The sequence below is a fragment of the Heloderma suspectum genome, chromosome 4 (assembly GCF_057233095.1).
Source record: "Heloderma suspectum isolate Gila_16-S chromosome 4, 16-S_ref, whole genome shotgun sequence".
Taxonomy (NCBI): domain Eukaryota; kingdom Metazoa; phylum Chordata; class Lepidosauria; order Squamata; family Helodermatidae; genus Heloderma; species Heloderma suspectum.
The window spans coordinates 280,908,821-280,930,036 of NC_139461.1; the positions used below are offsets into that span (position 1 = coordinate 280,908,821).

At 44.2% G+C, this 21,216-nt stretch overlaps 1 protein-coding gene across 1 annotated transcript in view; it reads right to left on the minus strand.

Moving 5' to 3' along the window:
• RBPJL (recombination signal binding protein for immunoglobulin kappa J region like) overlaps positions 1–21,216 on the minus strand; it is a 66,672-nt gene that overhangs the window by 13,074 nt on the left and 32,382 nt on the right. Inside the window, exons 3-5 of the mRNA XM_084853981.1 lie at positions 18,461–18,586; positions 13,663–13,733; positions 7,070–7,185 (exon numbers count right to left, since the gene is read on the minus strand). Of these exons, the coding sequence (XP_084710107.1) occupies positions 7,070–7,185; positions 13,663–13,733; positions 18,461–18,586 (313 nt within the window). The remainder of the gene's footprint in view (positions 1–7,069; positions 7,186–13,662; positions 13,734–18,460; positions 18,587–21,216) is intronic.

Below are 21,216 nucleotides of genomic sequence, written 5' to 3' on the forward strand. Positions count from 1 at the left end.
TGATGTGGATCAGGGCCCCACACACTTACTTATGAGTAAAAAACAAAAAGAGGAGCAGAGGTACACTATGCTCTGAATTTAATGTATCATATAGTTTGACCCTTATTGTAGAAGAAAATGGGACACATTGAGATATGATATGAACGATATGAAATGCAGTAAGGGAAATAATTGCAATAGTTTCAGAATTATTGAAAAGGGCGTTCATGACAGATGCCAAATGACTAGTAAGGGAACAAACAACCATATCACCAAACCCCCATGGCTATAGATAACTCTAGAGAGGTCAGTTTTTTACCCATTTTCAATTTAGTGATACAAACACTTCAAGGGTTGCTGGGTGGAAGTAACATCTGGAAATGACCTTCAGGTATGAAAAGTATCAATCACTACCCAGTTCAAGGGGCATTATATTTACTGTTATCCCACTTCACATAATTGCCAGCTAAAAATAGAATTATCCCCCCCCCCCCCCCCGAGAGATATAGTATGACAGAGACAGTGGCTGGGTTCACACGACTGCTGGTTGAAAGAACCCATCATTGGTTCTTCCCCACCCCTGTGCATACTGGTCGCGTGACCATGTTTTACATAATGACGTGTGATGCAGTGCGGGTTGCTGTGTCATCCGAACCTTGTGCATGGTGTGACGGGGTGGCTTCGAACCCACCCCACAACCCCTAATGCAAGTCACGGGTAATTATGTAAAACATAGATGCATGACCGGCATGTGTAGGGGTGGGAAAAGAACCAATGATGGGTTCTTTCGCCCTTGCAATCATGTGAACCCAGCCAGAGTTGCCCTTGGTGTGTGCTGTCATCCCACCGACATCTCCAGTAAAAGGGTTTTGCAGGTTTTTGTAACATTTCAAAACTTGAAAAACCTGCTGGATCAGAGGCAAAAGTGGGTTAAAAGAAATGGGCACGTGTACACCATGGACAACTATGCCTTTAGTCAAACCACTTTCAATCTCCTTAAAAACTATTTCTGTCTCCAGCCTAGAGAGGGCACATCAGGACCTTCATAGCTGGCTTGGTCCCACAGCATACACATAGGATCCTAGAGCTCCCACAACAAACACTTAGAATGAGGAAAATGATACATTTTATTGAATCAACTGATGTTCCCAACATTGGATGTGCAAGCTTTCGAGTTACACAGAACACTTCCTCAGAGGGAGAATTAAGGTTTTTTTAGGTATAAAAAATGAAACAATGTGGCATGCTTCAGCTAATAGCATCATAAAATTAATGTCTTTAAAGTACAGAGCAGGAAGGCTTAAACAGGAACTATGTTAACTGGATTACAGACCATCTAGCCTTGACAGAGTGACCAGGTTATACAACCCCAAGAAACAAAGCAGCAATATTTTTTTTTAGCAAGATGTAAGGTAGGGGTGGGGGGAACCCTTCATCCAAGCAACATACAGAAACAAGTTTGCAAGGCATAGTTTCATCTCCAGTACAAATGGGCAAGAAAACAAACCAGCCTTCATAGGGAATAATATCGGCATGTACTACCTTGAGCTCAGCTTGTCACCAGTGAGAATGAAATGTGGGACAAAGCAGCTCCCACTAGAAATCATAATAGTCCCCATTCAAAGCCTTTAGAGGTTCATTTAAAGGGAATGTGATTAGAGATGTTATTACAGGTGGACTGAAAAACGTGGGGATGGTGAAGGCTTTATTTATTTTGGAGTTAGGGAAATCCAAATGGAAATGAACGTTCACGTGCAATTTGCTCAGCACAGTGCAAAGCATCTCCTAGGTTTACAGTTCCCAGTCATCTTGGCGCACTCTCTGTTCTGATAGGCTTTGCTTTCACAATGAGTTCAGCACTGCAAACACAAAGGTCCTTTCTGTAGCTTTGCTGGCCCTCTTTTGGTCCCTGCATTCTTCCAAGGGTCAAGATAATGCCACAGACATTTTTCTCCTATAAAAAGATGCCAAGTTATCAGTCCCGCTCTTGATCTTTGTGGACTGTTTAGGGTTTTCTTTCACCACTTATCTGCCAATGAAAGAAAGCACATTCACTTGGCAAGAGCCAGTATCAATGTTCATCAGCAAAATCCTACAGCTTTGCAAGCTGCGTAATCCCTGGCAGACCAGCAACCACAGAGGGCCAGCAGAGGAAAGACAGAGGCAGCAACGAAAACAGATGAGCTTCTTTGAAGCCCCTGAGAGTCTGTCTTTTTCTCGCTGCCATGTGCAAGGAGATAATGGGGTGGAGGAGTAAACAGATAGACTTTTAAGGAGGAAGAACCTATGAATGATGTACAGGAACATAGAACTGAACCAGAAGTGTCCTCTGGGAAAATGGTTTACGTTTGAGCGGCTCTGTGTGGATACTACCATCATACAGTTTAGTCACTAGATGGCACTGGACTTGGGTGGAATCAGGAATTTCCTGTCTGTTCTGATCTGGTTGGAGGGAGACAATAACATTCTTGTCTAGGTTCCTGACTAGTGTATCCTCTAAGACTACCATGACAGGCTGCAAGATTCCCCAGAAAATGAAAACTGTCACATTTCCCTTTGCCCCTGCTGTAAAACTTCAAAAACCAAATCAAAACACAGTCAAGAGACTTCAATTCCAAGGCTTTTAATCCACTTAATTCAATGGGTCATTCAGATGCTATTTGTCAGTGACCAACAGTCTATAAAGGAAATACCTTGAAAGAGTTCAAAGGAAAACTATGAAAGTTGCCCCCCGTCTGAGGAACAGGCGAGCTTGCTGTCCTAACTTAAGGGGTGGGTGGGGATCTGCCTCTATCTCATGAGGACTCTAAGTGCAGCTGTTCCTGCTGGGCCAATCGGGCAGATTGCCTAAGCTCCACCCCTGCCATTTCTCTCTTGTCTCTGCGTCTGCATCTAGCATCTAAGAATTCAGGCTCTACCAGCCCCCCTACTCCCTGTTCGCTGTCTCTCACAGGGATGGGTGAAGAGGGGCCCTCTCTATCCAGCTGTGTCTTTGAAGCTTGAGGAGTAGGCCTATCCATCTCTGTCCAGGCCTGGGAAATTTCCTCCCCCACGTTTTGTGGTTCCTCTTCAGACTCTGAGCTACTCTGCCAATCGCTGCGCTCAGGGTCAACCCTGACAAAAAACCACGCACTGCCAGGCTTAGTGTTGGAAAAGAAGCAACTGTTCTCTTCGAAAATGAGAGACAATGACATTGTCACACAGTTTGCAGAGGCTAACCTGAGTGTACATACACTCAACAGGAATCTGCGGCCAAACACAGCTCCACGATGAGTGTGCCGACCTGTATGATACATGTGTTTGTGAACTCATGGTAGCCCCATTCACATGTGACTTCTTCAGGTGTATACTTGAAGCATCTTAGGTGTACAGTACAAAATGTGTGAAGTCCCTACACTGCCAGAATCTAAGCCCCTTTCTCTGTCGGCCCATGGGATTGATCTAATGGACTAGGTTGCTGACAGCTTGCCATAGTTTACATGGGAAGTGAATTGCCATTTTCTTCCTGCTGGCAGGGGGCTCTTGCAATGGGGCACACTAGTCTCTATTTCATCTGCCATGTATGCCTGCGTGACATTTGCCAGCTTATAGCACGATGCTAGACCAGACTTCATCCAAGGGCAGAGTGCCTGTCTAGAGAGAGGCTTCCTGTAAGTTTCCATTGCTCAAATGTAAAAGACAGTCAAGCATCCAAAGGCTAAAATCAAAGGCTTTTTAGTCTCTTGAGCAATATGAGCTTGAGCCATGAGGAATCTTCCTCCTATCAAGTTACTAGAAGTTTACGATCTCAAATGGGTGTTGCCTCTTCCTGTTCAAGGCACTAGCTGATCTCCTTAGGGACTTATATTCCCCATACCAAGCCCAGTGTTTCAGCTGCCTCTTGTCTAAGGCCACGTTACGATGTCATATTGGTTGTTTACCTAATAGCAAAGTACCAGTACTGGTAAATCACTTGGTGTCCCAGTGATATTAGACATTTATTTATAGAAGTTGACCCCATATCCTTGTGGTAATGTTCTGGTGGATTGTTTCCAAAGAGACTCTACACATAAAGAATCAGAACTGGGAAGGTTGAATATGAGCACGGTGTCAAATTTTCACCATGGTCAGAGTTCATATCTGATTGAGGAGTTTGTCTGGAATGGTATTTTTATTGGCGGGTTCATGCATTTCAGAAGGGTCCAACAAAAATGGTCAACGTAGCAGCATATCTCTCATTTTTGAGCTGCAGTGGTCCCCTATTTAGAGATAGTCATGTGTAACACATTTATTTATTTATTTTATTTCAAACATTTGTATTCCGCCCTATATCATTAAGATGTCAGAGCAGTATACAGATGAAATCAATTTAAACAGTTTAAAACAATACATAATTTAAACAGCTGAAAATATATTAAACCATTAAGGAAGCTAATACCAATTTAAAAACGTAAAACAATAAAACAGTTTGCAACTTTAGGGAATTCAATTAGCCCTCAAAGGCTTTGGTGAAAAGCCGTGTTTTAACTTGGCGCTGAAAAGAAACCAGTGTCTGCACCAATCGGGCCTCCAAGTGGAGAGCATTCCACAACTGGGGTGCCACAGCAGAGAAGGCCCACATCCCACCATAGTGTATGTCTCGCACTGGTGGGACACAGAGGAGGGCTCCAACAGATCTCAGTCCTTGGGCAGGCATATATAGGGGGAAGTGCTCCCTCAAATATCGAGGTCCCAAGCCGCTTAGGGCTTGAAATGTCATTACTAGCACCTTGAACTCTGACCGGAAGCATATAGCCAGCCAGTGCAAGTCCTTTAAGACTGGTGTTATGTGATCTTTGCGAGATGTTCCGATCAACAGTCTAATTGCTGCATTTTGCACTAGCTGCAACTTCCGAGTCATCTTCAAGGGCAGCCCCATGTAAAGTGCATTGCAGTAGTCTAATCAGGAAGTTACCAGTGCATGTACTACTGTGGCTAGGTTATCCCTGTCCAGGAAAGGCCATAGCTGGCAGATCAGCTGAAGCTGGTCCCAAGTACTCTGGGCCACAGAGTCCACCTGGGGCTCCAGTGATAGGAATGGATCTAGGAATACCCCGAAGCTACGCACCTGCTCCTTCAGTGGGAGTGCAACCCGATCCAGGACAGGTCGCTTACCCAATTCCCGGACTCGGGAACCACCAATCCACAAAGCTTCCATCTTGTCAGGATTTAGCTTCAGTTTATTGGCCCTCATCCAGCCCATTACCGCTTCCAAGCACTGGTCCAGCACCCTCACTGCCCCAGCTGACTCTGATGACAAGGAGAAGTAGAGCTGAGCATCATCAGCATACTGGTGACACCCCACCCTCAAACTCCTGATGACCTCACCCAATGGCTTCATATAGATGCTGAATGGCATGGGGGATAGAATAGAACCTTGTGGCACCTCACAGCTTAATAGCCATGGGGCAGAACAGGAATCCCCCAACACCACTCTCTGGAATCAGCCCTGCAGGTAGGAGCGGAGCGACTGTAACACAGAGCCCCCAACTCCCATCGTGCAGAGCCGACCCAGTAAGACACCATGATCAATGGTGTCAAAAGCATAGTGATGTATCATATGTTATTGATAACAAGAGGCAACAACCATACATAAGAGACTGAGGGCCAAACTAGACATGACACTAAATGCATGTTTGGATTTAATGCAGTAAAAACAAAAACAAAAACAGCCCTTGCCGGGCTAATAATTTTCAGGATCACAGAAGGTGGAGAGAGGGAATTTAACTCTTTCCTTCCCTGCTGCAATCCTGATGAAATTCTCTCCTCTCTGAAGCTGCTCCTCTGAAGCTGCTCTTTGCATTGGGAGGAAATCGTCCATTGATTTGAATCAAGGATTTTCTCCCAAAGAAAACAGCAGCTTCCAAAGAAGAATTCTAATCGGGAACACAACAGGGAGGAAGGATTAAACCCCCGTCCCTCCCTGCTGTGCTCCTAATAATGATCAGCTCCCCTCCAAGGCTATTTGCATTCTTTTTAAAGTGCATGCTTAATGTAGAGGTGCAGTCAAGGTGCAGAAATAACAGATAAGACTAAGCCCCTGCATGCCCATTGGCATGCACACTGCATGCCCATTGGCATGCACATAAATAGAATGAAAGGCATATCTCCAACTATCCTCTGTGCAGTGAGGATCACATTCGCTGGGTTGTATGCGGTTGTATTATCTGATCCTTGCCAAATCTATACCTAGTTCCATATAAACTGGCAATCTTACTCAGACACAGTACCCACTAATGCATGTGGAAGGTGAATCTCTGGACCTACCCTTTCTCCCCATTCACAGTGGAATCTGACATAGGTTTGTACATGTAACACCACCACCTGCTGGATTAGAATGACTGTACTTCAATACTTGGCATGAGCAATTCCCTTTTTTGCTCTGTTTTCCTGCATATTATTCCAACAGATTTGTAATAAGGTGCTTCTTGTTCTCTGACTATTGTATTTCATCAATATGTAGTGCCAATATCAGTTGTTTGATATTCCAAGGCTTCCTAATTTATTTTGTGCCTTCAGTTTGTTCTTAATTCCCAGCATGTAGGAGAAACTCTCCCAGTTTAGTGCCATGCTTTAAAATGTGAGGTTCTGGAGCTAATGTTCCAATCCGAACCAGAAAGGCTCCTTTTTTGTTTTGTTTAGCAATTCCAAGAGTTTGTGCAACCAACACATTGTATCTACCCAATGCTCCCTCACATGGTTGCATAATGCCTTCTACCATATCACTGTTAGTTACTCCCCTTATTTGTGCAGGTATAATGACTTCCATCCTAGATGGAATTGTTATATCTTCTGCTACAGTTACCCTACATACATTGATGTTTTCAGTGTGGCAAATTATAGGAATGTGTTTCTTAATTCCCAGTTATGTTGGGTCTTATCCCCCATATTCAGGGAAACTCCACCCGCAGGCCTTCTTACTTCCAGAACTCTCCCTGGCCTTCAGGGCCCACCTTTCCACAGACACCTTTACCACTAGGGGCTGCCCATAAAGATATATGTGGCATTCATTGATTTTATGTTACAATATTATAAATAGATGCCCTAAAGAGAACCACCATATACAGCTTACCTTGGAATCTGGCTGTTCCTCAAAGTTTAGCTTCTGGCTCTCCACATTGCTACTACCCATGCTGTCGAGTCCTATATACCCACATACTTTGGAATTGGACTCTGTTAGATCTTTGCCTGCACAAAGGAAGGAGATGAGACAGAGATATCACAACAATGTTCCCACAACCCCAGGAAGCAGCAAAGAGGAAAGCACAGGCCAATCCTCAGTCCTCTTCTCACTATTCCGCAGTAACGTATGAATGGGAAATCTGCAGGGAGCTGTGGGAAGTGATTATTTATCTTATTTATACTCATAACCCATGTTCTCTTGGAGGATTACAAACCATTAAAAGATTAAAATGTCATACATTATTTTATTTCTTCTATCATGGAACTCAAGGTGGTATTTACAGCCAGGCTCTGAGCTGGCTCATTTAGTTTCAGCAAGGTTGTTGCAGCATGCAATCACAGCCCATGCCATGGAACTTGGCTGCGCGCACGAACAGGTACATGAGATCCACAGGTTTATGCGTGTGAAACTCATGTATCTCCCCATGGAGGAGATTTGCAAGTTCCCCTTCCTCACATTAGAATGGAAGTGTGAAAAGAAGTGTGAGTCATTCATGCTTCTTTTGCTACTTCCTGTAATTATCTTGAAGCAACTCTTACATAGAATGAAAGAAGATAAGAAGAGCCCTTCAGGATCAGACCAAAGGCTCATCTAGTCCAGCATCCTGTTCCCCATGGTGACCAGTCACTGGTAGTCAGGGGCAAATTGTTTCTGAACCTGCACAGTCAGTATATGCATATACTGACCTGGTTCACATGATCACTGTGGCTTGAACAAGCCATGGTGGCTTGCTTAAGCCATGGCACATGCTGGTGCCATTTGCCTAATTACCCACGCAGGCACAGCTTGTCATGTCCTCCTAACTCAGGTGGCTTGTTGGAGGGGAAACAACTCTCAAATAACCCAACAACAGCCCATAGGTTATTTCCCCCTCAAACAAGCCATGCCTCTCAGGTTTGGACAACTTGACAAGCTGCACCCAGGCAGGTAATTAGGCAAATGGCACCCAGCAGGTGCCATAGTTTAAACACGCAAACAAGCAAGATGTTCATACAAACTGGGCTAATATTTACCAGATCACCCCTATCCTCATCCTTGCTGATACTCTCAAAGAATTCTAAAAAATTCTTTGTGATCAAAACATTCCCATTTTTTCTCCCCATCTCAAAAGAGGGTGTGAAGTCTCCTATATGTCAGCATAGCAATGTACTCAGATCATCCTTTTCAAAATCAATGCCAGAATTTGTGTGGTGATCACCTTCCTCGGTCTCTTGATGTGTCAGCAAATCTTGAGACTGTAAAACTCTCCCTGTGGTCTGGACACCTTTCTGCTGCAGGCTTTGTGGTGTTTTTTCAGGCTGCCAATTGGGTGTGGACTACTCTGTACCCACTGGAGTTTATAATCTGTCAAGTCTACTAGAAAACAGAGGCCAAAGTAAACTTTGACCTAAGGAGACCCATCTCCCGTTAATTCCCCCTGGTGACCTCTGGCTAAGACTGACCAGAGAACCAGAGATAGCTTTAGGCTAAGCAAAGGAATATAAACAGTGGCTGTACATGGGTCTAGAGGAAAAATAGGAAGCTGCATGGTATGAGAGAAAAGTGATGGCTGAGTTGGGACAGGGTGGCATTGAGCATAACTATACTACTACTACTACTTAACATTTGTACTGCACTTTCAAGCAGTACTTCACATGCATTATCTAGTTGCAGTCCTTTACAACAACCCTGTAAAGTAAGCCAGTATTGTTATGGTTTGACTTTGTTTGAGCTATCTGTCTGTAGTTCAGTCCTTTGGGAACATTTAGCCACCTGTTTACCACCTATAGCAGATAAAACACTTTGTGGGTTGCAATCCAGGTTTTGTACTAGCAAGGATTAGTATGGGAAACTTTTTTGATCCATGTTTTATTTTTATTAGAAATATGCTTATAATACCACATCAAAATATAACTTGCATAAAATGACATTAAAACATTTCTTGATGTCAAACAGAGCATTGTTAAAGATTGTTAGATCTTAATAGCTTAAAAAGGAGAGATCTCATTTTAAGTACCAAGTTCCCCATTCATTACTGAATAGCCTATTCAGCTCCCACATTTTAAAATGAGCACATATTTATACTCTCCTTGTGTAGAAATTGCCTCATAACTAATATTTTCTACTGTCCCATAAATTAGAACTCACAGTCTTAATTATCTCACTGCTATTAAGCATTCCTAAAAAAATGGAACATACATATAAGGCTTACATATACACTGTTCAGACTAGATAAAATCAATTATGAATTATACCTTTGAGAAGATAGCTCCTTACTCAAAGTTTGCCAATTAAACTTAAGTCTATACATTTTTCTAGATATCTACATGTCAAGCTTTTTGATGTGTATAACTTACACAATATTTTTTGCTCATTAATTGATAAGTGAAAAACTTTAAGTACACTTTTGACCTGGAAGGATACAGTCTCACGCCTGTTCATTACTCAAATAACCTGTTGGCCCAAGTTATATTATTTATTTATTTATTTCATTTCTATACCACCCAATAGCCGAAGCTCTCTGGGCGGTTCACAAAAGGGGTTTAAATCAACATTTTGTCTTTGGATACCATCCAGGTCATCGCAACCATTATTTTTATGCCAGTTACCCAGAATTTATTATGAATTCATTATAAACCTGTATCTTCCTTTTCATACAAGTTAATAAAATACTACTTACTTATTTACATTTTCACATTTCATAATAAGACATCTTATATTGTTTTTAAGAGTCATGGGTTAGCATTTTTTCAATAGTCTTCCAAGCATGTCCAATAAAGCAAAGTCAACTGTTTTGTAAAACCCAGGACAGAGTCATTATCCCCCATATTGAAGTTTGGGGGTGGGGAAATGAGGCTGAGAGACCAAGACTTGTCTAAGACCTCCTGGTGAGTTCATGAGAAAGATGACATTCATACTGGGGACTTCCAAATTTGTAGCTCAGCCTACAGTTTGGCACCTGCCCATCCTCCCTAGTGCGGGATTAGACAGTCATCTTGGCACTAAGTAGGATGTTTTAACTCCTGACCTGCACTGGCTTGCACTCGCCTAGGGAGAGTACTTTTTTCATGATGCAGGAGTATGTGACTGGTAAACAGGTCCCATTAGGTCTCAAAAGGCAAAGACACTACCCTGAGATATTAAATCTGTAGGGTGAAGGAAGATTCCTTAAACCATCCCTAGGGAAGGGAACCGAAATGTCCCTGAGGCATGCCTGATCCACCTACCTAGATGTAGTTGGCTTGTAGTTGAGGTGCACAGCGAGGACCAGTAATTTAACTGCTTCCTGTTCAGAGTCAGGATGGAGCCCACTTAGACATCACAATCCCTTATGTAGCGGAATACGCATACTGCGAATTTAGGGCTGCATGGAATTACTGTCTTCCTGCAGCTTCGGTTAAATAGTTAATCAAGTTGTTATGTCTTTGTACACCACCGTGTCTCCATGGCCAGACTGAATGGGACCATGGGATAGGGCTAGCATGCATGTGCTATTGGCCTAAAGTGTAGCTAAATCCAGCCTTCTGCCTAATGTAGGTTCTATATGCAGATGTTAAACATGATTAAAGCAAGAGCCACTTTGATCCTCCTCTGTGAGTATGCCCTCACTCTAATTTATCAGCTGTAGTGAAGCCAAATATGTGGCTGGGAGCTCCTTGGAGTGGAATACAGGAGTAACACCCCCCACCCCTTCACACACATACACAAGCAACTGAATGGGAGTCACTACTGTTGAACGTGTGTGAAACCTGCAACAATGCAGGCATGGCTAATTATACCAGGTGGCCCAAAAGTAGGTATACCGTTGTTTAGAATGTTGATGGGAAGGGGAGAGAATGTGTGAGCAGAAGATGTGTGGGTGGAGTCAGAATGACAGTTGGGAAGAGTGAGTGACAGGGAGTGACAGTTAAAACAGTTAAGTGTAGAGAGTGAGGGGAGTGAGGCCCTTAAGTAGGTATACAGTTGTTTAGTTTTTTAGTTATTTTTTTTTTACTGATATTGTGAATGATGGCAGCGAACTTGAGTCAAGAACAAAGAAAGTGGATTCTAAAGCAGTACTGGAAGACTGAAAATGCTGAGCAGGTGCGCACAGCGTGGCAAGAAGCATCTGACACTCCTCCACCAACACATCTGACAATTTATTGTCTTAGAGATAAATTTGAAGCAACAGGTGCAGTGGCTAATGCACCGAAATGTGGACGTCCTAGGATGTCTATGAAAGAGGAAAATGAGATGAGAGTCGCTCTGACATTTGTGAACAGTCCGAAAAAGTCCACACGATGTGTGTCTAAGCAGCTATCCATACCTAGAACGTCCTTGCAACGCTTAATGCGTAAACTGAAATTGAAGCTGTACCGTCCAAGATTGTTACATGGTCTTCTGGAGGCCAACCCAGACCGTTGGTTGCAATTCTGTGAGATGATGTATAACCAAATCTCTAACGAACCAGACCTTCTTGATAAGATTATCTGGTCAGATGAGGCTTCTTTCAAGTTGTCAGGCCACATGAACAGGCATTGTGTGTATTGGGCAGATGAAAATCCTCATTTGACTATCACATCCCAACTGAACCAGCCAGGCATCACAGTGTGGGCTGCACTGTCCAGCGAAGGTGTTGTAGGACCAGTTTCCTTCGATACAACTGTGGATAGTAACAATTACCTAAACATGTTACGCGACATGGTAGTGCCACAACTCAGAACCAGGGCTAACTTCACCGAACTGCTCTTTCAACAAGATGGGGCACCTCCTCATTATGTTTTTGCAGTAAGGGACTATCTTGACAACGCCTTCCCACAGCATTGGATCAGACGACGTGGCAGCATTGAATGGCTGCCACGTTCACCCGACTTAACACCAATGGACTTCTTTTGGGGGGATGTAGTAAAGAATAAGGTTTTTGAGAGGAATCCCTGGACAGTGGACGAATTAAAAGAGTTCATCTCGGAAGCATTTATCGACAGTGATGCGGACTGGAATTTGTGTCGTACTGTGTGTCACAGTGTTCTGGACAGGTTCGAGGAATATTGCAACATTGATGGAATACATTTCGAGCACTTACGTGATTAAACAGTGTTAAACAAATGTAAATGTAATAAACAATGTAATAAAATGCAAATAAACTATAATGTATACCTACTTTTGGGCCACTCTGTATAACCTTTACCATTCAGCTGAACACAGATTGGGAGGGAGGGTATCGCCATCAGTTGAGAAAGACCCATGTGACTGGTTCTGATAATCACTCAGACACTGTAGCCATGTGGGATCGCACCATGGGCAGGGAGACAAACCTTCTATGTGGATGTGTGGAGTTGTGGTGGCTGTCAAAATTTTGTTTCCTTATCCTAGAAGTAGAAGCTTTCCCATAAGTAACTCCTCCTAATCTGATTTATTTTATTCTGGAAATTAATGGAGGCCACAGTTAGCATGGTGGTGACAAACCTGGCTGGTTCTGGTCACCACTCTAATTAAAATGTTGCATCTCTACTGCTGGTTCTGAAAACCTACACTCTGTCACTGGGGGGTGAAATGTGTCTCTCATGCTGTCTACGAACCGGGCACAGTCATGAACATGTAATCTTCACAAATTCTATCCTTAAGGCAGGATTGGGCAGGATGGCTAATACCCTGGAAGACAGAAACAAAATTCAAAGTGATTTTGATAGGCTGGAGTGCTGGGCTGAAAACAACAGAATGAAATTTAATCGGGATAAATGCCAAGTTCTGTACCTAGGAAAAGGAAATGAAATGCACAGTTATAAGATGGGAGATACTTGGCTCAACAATACTACAAGTGAGAATGATCTTGGAACTGTTGTAGATCACAAGCTGAATATGATCCAACAATGTGATGTGGCTGCAAAAAAGGCAAATGCTCTTTTGGGCTGCATTAATAGAAGTATAGCTTCCAAATCATGTGAAGTACTAGTTCCTCTCTACTCTGCACTGGTTGGGCCTCATCTGGAGTACTGTGTCCAGTTCTGGGCACCACACTTTAAGAAGGATGCAGACAAACTGGAGAGGATTCAGACGAGGGCAACGAAGATAATCAGGAGACTGGTAACAAAGCCCTATGAGGAGAGACTGAAAGAACTGGGCATGTTCAGCCTTGAGAAGAGAAGACCGAGGGGAGATGTGATAGCGCTCTTCAAGTACTTGAAAGGTTGCCACAGAGAGGAAGGCCAGAATCTCTTCTCGATCATCCCAGAGTGCAGGACATGGAATAATGGGCTCAAGTTCCAGGAAGCCAGATTCCGGCTGAACATCAGGAAAAACTTCCTGACTGTTAGAGCAATACGACAATGGAACCCATTACCCAGGGAGGTGGTGGGCTCTCCCACACTGGAGGCATTCAAGACGAAGCTGGAAAACCATCAGTCAGGGCTGCTTTGACTTGGACTCCTGCCCTGAGCAGGGGGTGGACTTGATGGTCTCATATGCCCCTTCCAACCCTACTGTTCTATGATTCTATGATTCTACGGCTTCCAGCTGGGCAATACCTTTAATCTCTTCCTTCTTTTGTTTCCAGCCTGGTCCAGTGAGGTAAACACAAGGTGGTGGGCAGAAAAACCTGATAAGAAAAGCAAATATTTTCTTTGTCAGAAGAACAAACTGTTAAGCTAAGGAAGCGTCTCTGAGTTTTTATTTTTCTGGAGAATTCTGGTGCAAAATACATCTTCTCCATTATTTTATAGAAGATGCAAAGAAGGCTTGCTGAAGAACAATGTATCGGGGCAGGGCGGAATGAAGTCAAAGATTTTGTTTCACATGTAATAGTGTGTTTTGCAGACATATTGCTTGTACAAGCAATTGTGCATCTACACACAGAGTTGTGCAAGCAGTAACCCCCCGCCCCAGGGCACTGACACACTTCTCATTGCAGTTGCCTGGATCACTAACCTCTTTAAATTAGAGGTGGTGTGGGCCATAACTAAATTATTGTGGTTGAATTTGAACATAAAAACATGAAGAGAGCCCTCCTGGATCAGAGCAAAAGGCTTGTAGACCAGCATCTTGTTTCCCACAGTGGTCAACCAGATGCCCACATTGAAGACATGAGGCCACAGCCCATGCTTGTTCTCCAGCAATTAAATTTTGCAAACACATTTTGACACTCTTGCTCAGCCATGAAATTCACAGGATTGACTTGGACACATGATTGGCTGTGTTCACACAACACTCTAACCCACACTCAGTGGTTGAGTGTGAGTTGTTGCTGAACCATGGGTTGTTTGTTGAACTGTGGGTTAGCGTGTTGTCTGAACCCAGGACATTTTCTGCAGGGTGGCTTGTTAATCATGCAGTGTGGCTTGTTAACCATGCTGAACAACCCAATAACAAACCATGGGTTCTCAGGGTGGCTTGTTTGAGAAAAATAAACCACACTGCATGGTTAACAAGCCACCCTGCAGAAAATGTCCTGGGTTCAGACAACATGCTAACCCATGGTTCAACAAACAACCTTGGTTCAACAACCCACATTCAACCACTGGGTGTGGATTAGCGTGTTGTGTGAAACCAGCCATTATCTGTATCCTACCTATAACTGTAACCTACCTTAGGGTTGTTGTGAGAGTAAAACAGAGATTGTTTGTTTAATTGTTTTTCATTTTTATCCAACTTTTCTCCAAGGAATTAAGGGTTTCTGTCCCTCTTCCATTTTATCCTCACAACAAACATCTGAAGTAAGCTGGGCTGAGAGATAGTGGGCCTGTTCCGATGTCACGCTAAGCCATGATGGTTAGGGAAGCTGCACAAACCACAGTGGCTTGGCATGTGTGTGTGGGGACAAAAACTTGCTCACCATGGTTCTGAAACCACCCTGGCTAACCACCCCCTTGCAAAAGGGTTAAGGAGCCCCAGGGGGGCTTACCGTTATGTGTGTCATGGTCCCCAGTGGTTAAAATGGGCTCTGGGTGATGTACAAGCCACAACCATAGAGATGGTAGCCTAGAATGACCCACACCTCCAGCAGCGCTCTAGCCGGTGCAGACTTTCTCTATCTTTGCTGGCACATTGTGATGGATGGAGTGGCCAACGTGCATGTTTTTGCAACATGAGGGCTGCTGGGATCACTGGCGGAGGTGGAAGGGTGGTTAAGGTAACTATGGAGGGGGGTGCATGCAGCATGCAGCACTGCATGGTTCCCAGTTGTGTGATGGGTGCGCATGTCGTGGTTACGCTACCCCCTCCCCCATCATAGTTCCCATAACCACCCTTCCCCCAATTGAGTCTGAACAGGGCCACAGACTGGCCCAAAGTCATCCAGTCAACTTCATGACTAAGTGGAGACTTGAACCCAGGTTTCCCAGGCTTCATCCAACACTAACCACTATACTGCACTGCCTTTAAATATAATCCCATATATTCCACCTGTTGTCCTTGGAGGAATACAAATGTGACACAAAAATGAATAGATGGAAAACGTTTTAATGCCCTTGGGTTAGATCCAGACTCAGGCTGCAATTCTAAACACATTTACTAGGGAGCAAGCCTTTTTGAATTCAGTGGGACTTACTTCTGAGTAACATGCTTAGGACTGTGATATTAGTCATGCTCTGCACAAACCGACTGAAATAATGGGAAAAGTTAGTCATAACTAACATAAGTCACATTAAACCCACACTGATACTGCCCAAGGGAAGATGATGGAGATCTTTTTGGGGTGGGGGACACATTCATTTCTTCATTTCTCCTTGAGTAGAGGGAGAATTTGTCCCTGTGACTTTCTCAGTCTGGAATGTGGAAGTCTCAACAGGCTGAGAACAGAGTTTACATTCACAGCGAAATCATTAGACCAACACAAATAAACAGAGGTCCAAAGGTTTGGAAATATGTTTTCCTGTGTTTTATTTGTGTTTCCACTGGCTTTAAATGCACATGAATGGCTAGAATTCATGCCACACTGGTACCGCGTAAAACATTGGTTATTAAAACAAAATGCCCAGAATGGGTGGTTTTATACTCCAGGGCCATAATAGTATTTTTGAGGATGGTAGTTACAGAGCAGGGCCCACGCTGACTCATTTATATGTCAGCCCACAAGGTTAGGGCCAGTTCTTAATCGATTCCCTCTGTTCCTTGCCAAAGCCACAAAACCCCATTTCTCAGGAACACATTGTGTCACAGCAGGGTTAGCCAGAGAAGCTTCCAATCATGCCAGTTTGTGGATGGCAATGTGAAATTGACCAAGGGTTTTGTTTGCAGGGGAGAGAGGTGAATGACTGATCCTAGTATCACCACCCATAGGCTGGCTTGATCGAAAGCCCTTTCTGGGTCATATTGGAGCTTCTGCAGTATGTCCAGGGACAGCAGCGAATCCAGCCATTATCTGTAACCAAAAGCAGCATGAAAGTTCTATTACCATCAGGAAATGAGCCATAACCCAAGGGGATCTGTGATAATACAAAGGCTTTTGAGAAGGCTTCTCATCTGCCGACGGATGGGACACCTGCCAGCCTGGAGAGAAGTAGCCTGCACATTTTTCATTTCAGCTTTTTAAAAATCTACAGTCAGGCAACAAGCCCAATTGGAAATGAAGAGTCACCTCTGTGATGGCGCAGAGACCTCTGGGTGACTTCTCCCAACTGGATGGGTGCTGGCCAGATGAACAAGCAGCACAATTCTCTCACACACTGCTTTTGGGCTGGCTAGCACCACTCTTGGAATCAGTGTTGCCAGATTCTCATGCATGTACAACAGGGGTAGGCAACATGCAGCCTGTGGGAGACATGAGATCTCCTCCCCCAGCCTTTTTTGCACTACCACAATCCACACATGCCCTGGTCTCCTCTCGTTTAGACTACTGTAATGCGCTCTACGTGGGGTTACCCTTGAAGATGGTTCGGAAGCTGCAGCTGGTACAGAACGCGACGGCTCGCCTGATGAAAGGCAGCCGCCGGCGAGATCACATCACTCCAGTGCTGAAGGAGCTGCACTGGTTACCAGTTGTTTTCCGGGCCAAATTCAAGGTGTTGGTTTTGACCTTTAAAACCCTATATGGTTCTGGCCCAGCCTATCTTAAGGAGCGCCTCCAGCAACACCAGAGAGGCCGCTTAACAAGATCGGCCTCGGATGGCCTTCTCTCTGTCCCATCAGCCAGGACAGCTAGACTGGTGGGGATGAGGGAGAGGGCCTTTTCTGTGGTGGCCTCCAATCTGTGGAACTCCCTCCCTAGGGAACTCCACCATGCCCCCTCTTTAATGAGCTTCCGTCGTGCATTAAAAACGTGGTTGTTCAGGCAGGCATTTGGGGTTGGTTAGGGTATTTTAGAAAATGTTTTTACTGTAGAATTTTATTGTTTTAAACTGTTTTATTGTACGCTGTACATCGCCCAGAGTGGCTGGGTGACCAGCCAGATAGGCGATTAATAAATTTAATAATAAATAAAAATAAATAATAAACACCACAGCCACACTGCTGAATTTGCCACTGAAATTTGATGGCTTAGTGCAGTTGAGGCTGGTGGCTACAATTTCAGTGGGGCTGTGAATCCATTTTGGGTTTCAGTCAGAACCAGCCAGAACTCTAAAGGAGCTATCTGAGGTGCTGAACCCTATCCCCAAAATAGGTTCAGCACCTTGGATGGCTCCTTCAGAGTTCTGGCTGGTTCTGACTGAAACCCAGAATGGATTCATGGCCCCACCGAAATCACAGTCCCCAGCCTCCACTGGCTTAGCAGTGAGGAAAAATAGCCTGCTTTTAAAAGTCAAAAGCATGGCATGCTGGCAGTGACAGCCAGTGTGGTGTAGTGGCAAGAGTGTTGGACTGGGAGCCAGGAGATCCGGGTTCTAGTCCCCACTCGGCCATGGAAGCTCAGTGGGTGACTTCGGCCGGTCACAGACACTCAGCCCAACCTACCTCACAGGGTTGTTGTTGTGAGGCTAAAATGGAGAGAGGAGGATTATGTGCACTGCCTTGGGTTCCTAAAGAGGAAAAACGGTGGGATACAAATGTAATAAATAAATAAATAAATAAACATGAGTGGGAGAATATGCCATTTAAGGTATCTGTGTCCCTGATGCCCTGATAGAACCAGAATATCATCTGCTACATGCTCTCTCTTGGTGCTCTACATATAAGATGGTGGTAGGGAAATTAGAAGGTGAACCAGAGTCAGAAAGAGGACCAGCTATCTGGGAAGCAGAGATGGGCATGCACTGACAACTGGAAAATCGTGAGACCCACAGTACACCTCACATACAATGCACAGATACACAAACATATGCCATTTAATCTTTCTACTGTAGAGTCTCTTGTGGCCATCTGGTTTTAACAGGATTCGAGATGATTTCCTACCTTTTTTCATTGCCATATGATTTCTGAGCAACTTTTGCATGGAGGATCAGCACAGTCCGGTCAGATGGGAGCTGAAGATACCTGCGCACTCCATCTCGGAGAGGGTCGATTTGCTGTGGATTGGATCTAAATGAGAAGCACAGTAGAACCCCAGAAAGAAGTAAAAAAAAAAAAAGGCCAGGTGTGTACGTCCTACAAGATTGCAGCCTGAGTATAATTACCTGGGAGAAAGCCTCACTGCACACAGGTCATTTATGTGTGTGTGTGTGTGTGTATGTATATATATATATAAATTTAGATGCTGCCTTTCCACTAAAACATGTATAGGGTTGCATTGCATGCCACATGCTTTGATTTGAAAGGCTTAGCAGCCTCATCCCAGCAATCACTGGGTATCACAGAAGTACACTGAAACTGACTGAACTCTTTCTGGAATGTTTTGCACTTGCAAATTACCCTCCATCTCAGTGCCTGTAATGACAGCTTTGATCCTGCTGTGTCTCTTTGCTGCATTCCAAGAGCTCTGTTCATGACACCTGGAGATCTGTTGGCTGGAGACACAGACAATAGTTTTTAAGAGAGTTCAAAATAGGGTGGGCAAGTGCCAAAGAGGATAGGGATCCTGCACTTTAAACCTTTGTGCAGAAGAGAGGGAAATTCAGCAGCTGTCATGTCACAACTACTAAAGGTGCAGGAGCCCTGTTCTACATGTATGTATGTATGTATGTATGTATGTAATTACATTTCAATCTCACCTATTAGCTGAAGCTCTCTTTTGCACCTTACCACCCAAGTTCAAAGTGGCTGGAGAGAGCCCTTGCTTCCCATGGTGAATGCACATGTGATTCTTACTTTCTTTTGCTGCGCTGTTGCTGTTTTGATCAATAACATAAAATTCTGCAAAACCTGCTTAGCAGAGACAAATGCAGGATGAATAAATGTGTGCACCATAAACTAGAATCCCTCTTTTTAGTTGCCTTTCCTGCTGCTGTGTTAAAGTTCTTTGGCTTTTTAAAACTGTGTGGCAAGATGTTTGTTTGTTTTTTGTTATTTATTCGCTCAGTCGCTTCCGACTCTTCATGACTTCATGGACCAACCCACGCTAGAATTGTCAGCCATCGCCACCCCCAGCTCGCCCAAGGTCGAGTCCGTCACCTCCAGAATATCATCCACCCATCTTGCCCTTGGTCGGCCCCTCTTCCTTTTGCCTTCCACTTTCCTTTGCTTGCATTCATATTTTATTTGTTAGCCACTTTAAGCTATCTTGGGACATACATAGGAAGTTCCCTTATACCGAGACAGACCATTGGTCTATTAAGCTCAGTATTGTCTATTAAACTGACAGGCAGTGATTCTCTAGGGCTGTAAGCTGGAGTCTTTTGAGTCTTTCCTAACCCTAACTGGAGATAGTGTGGATTAAACCTGGGACATAAGCCAATACACGTGCAAGTCCAATTGGATTTCTCATTAGCCCTCTTTTGTTTCTGAAACTCCCATCAGCCATACTTGGCCCAGGTTGGACATACACACTCAGCTTATTGATTTAATTTTTACACTTTGCTCTGGTTTAGATCCTCTCCTGGAGGGGAGTCCTTGAAGACCTTAGGATCTGAGTAGGTAAATATGGGAGGAGATGCTTGTCATCACGCCACCCCTTCCCTTGTCCATTCTTAGTGTGCCATGATTAACCCAGGAAGCCTTCAATTAACCATAGTTTCCCATTACATGTGAACTAGGAAACTATCTTTATGAAATTGTAATAAGCCAGGATCTTAAATCAACTTCCAAACCTGGTTTAAGATCCTGGCTTGTTCCAGTCTGGGGGGGGGGAATCTCCACAACAGTGGGAGGAGAAGCGAATGTAGGATTACCCGGATTTTTCAGGGAATTGGCTTTGGTCCACGCAGGGCTGCACGAATGAGTGCACTGTACCTTTCTAAGTCACTTCACAGTAACATATTTCTGAGTGGGTTGGGGGGTTTGGAGTGAACGTTATCAGACTGGCAGGGGCTGATCAACCAATGCGAGAGACTTCTCCTACCCCTCCTTCCTTACAGCTAAGCAAACATTAGAGAAACACAGCTGCAGCCTTCTCCCTTCCCTGAAGCTCCCGATGCTGCAAAGGGGCAAATCTGTGAATTAATTACCTTCGAAAAGCAAGAAAGCAGACATGAAAGACACACAGTTTTGACATAGCTTTAAAGCTCCTAAATACAGTATTTTGATTCATGGGAATCTCAGTAACTTCGGGAGTACACATCTTGGGAATAAGCCTCATTGACCACAATGGGAGTTACTTTTGAGTCGACACACATATGTTTCTGCTGGGAAAGACAGGGACAGGAAACACCCCTTGACCTGGGTCACAGTGAAAGGCACACTGCTGGGCAGGGCTAGCATATCCAAAGCAAATGCGGAGGTTGGGGCACATAACTAGAGCACAGAGAACCCGACTCAAGGAAAAGAATTGAAGTTTAAGTAGTCTCGGGAAATCCGGTTTTTCCATGAAAAGCTCCAGGGTGACTGTGGGATGGCAGCCCGCATGTGCTCTGAACAACCTCCAAATGCAGCCAGCTCTCAGCAGATCGCCCTTAGAGCTGCCCCCTTGGTAACTATAGTTTTCCTGTCTGGATTTAATTAGAAACTATGGTTTATTGAAGACTTCTTGAGCTAATCATAGTGTGCCAAGAAAGGAAGGAAGGGGTGGTGTGAGGGTGGATTGTACATGCATAAGGTTTGTGCATTTTCCAGCTTTA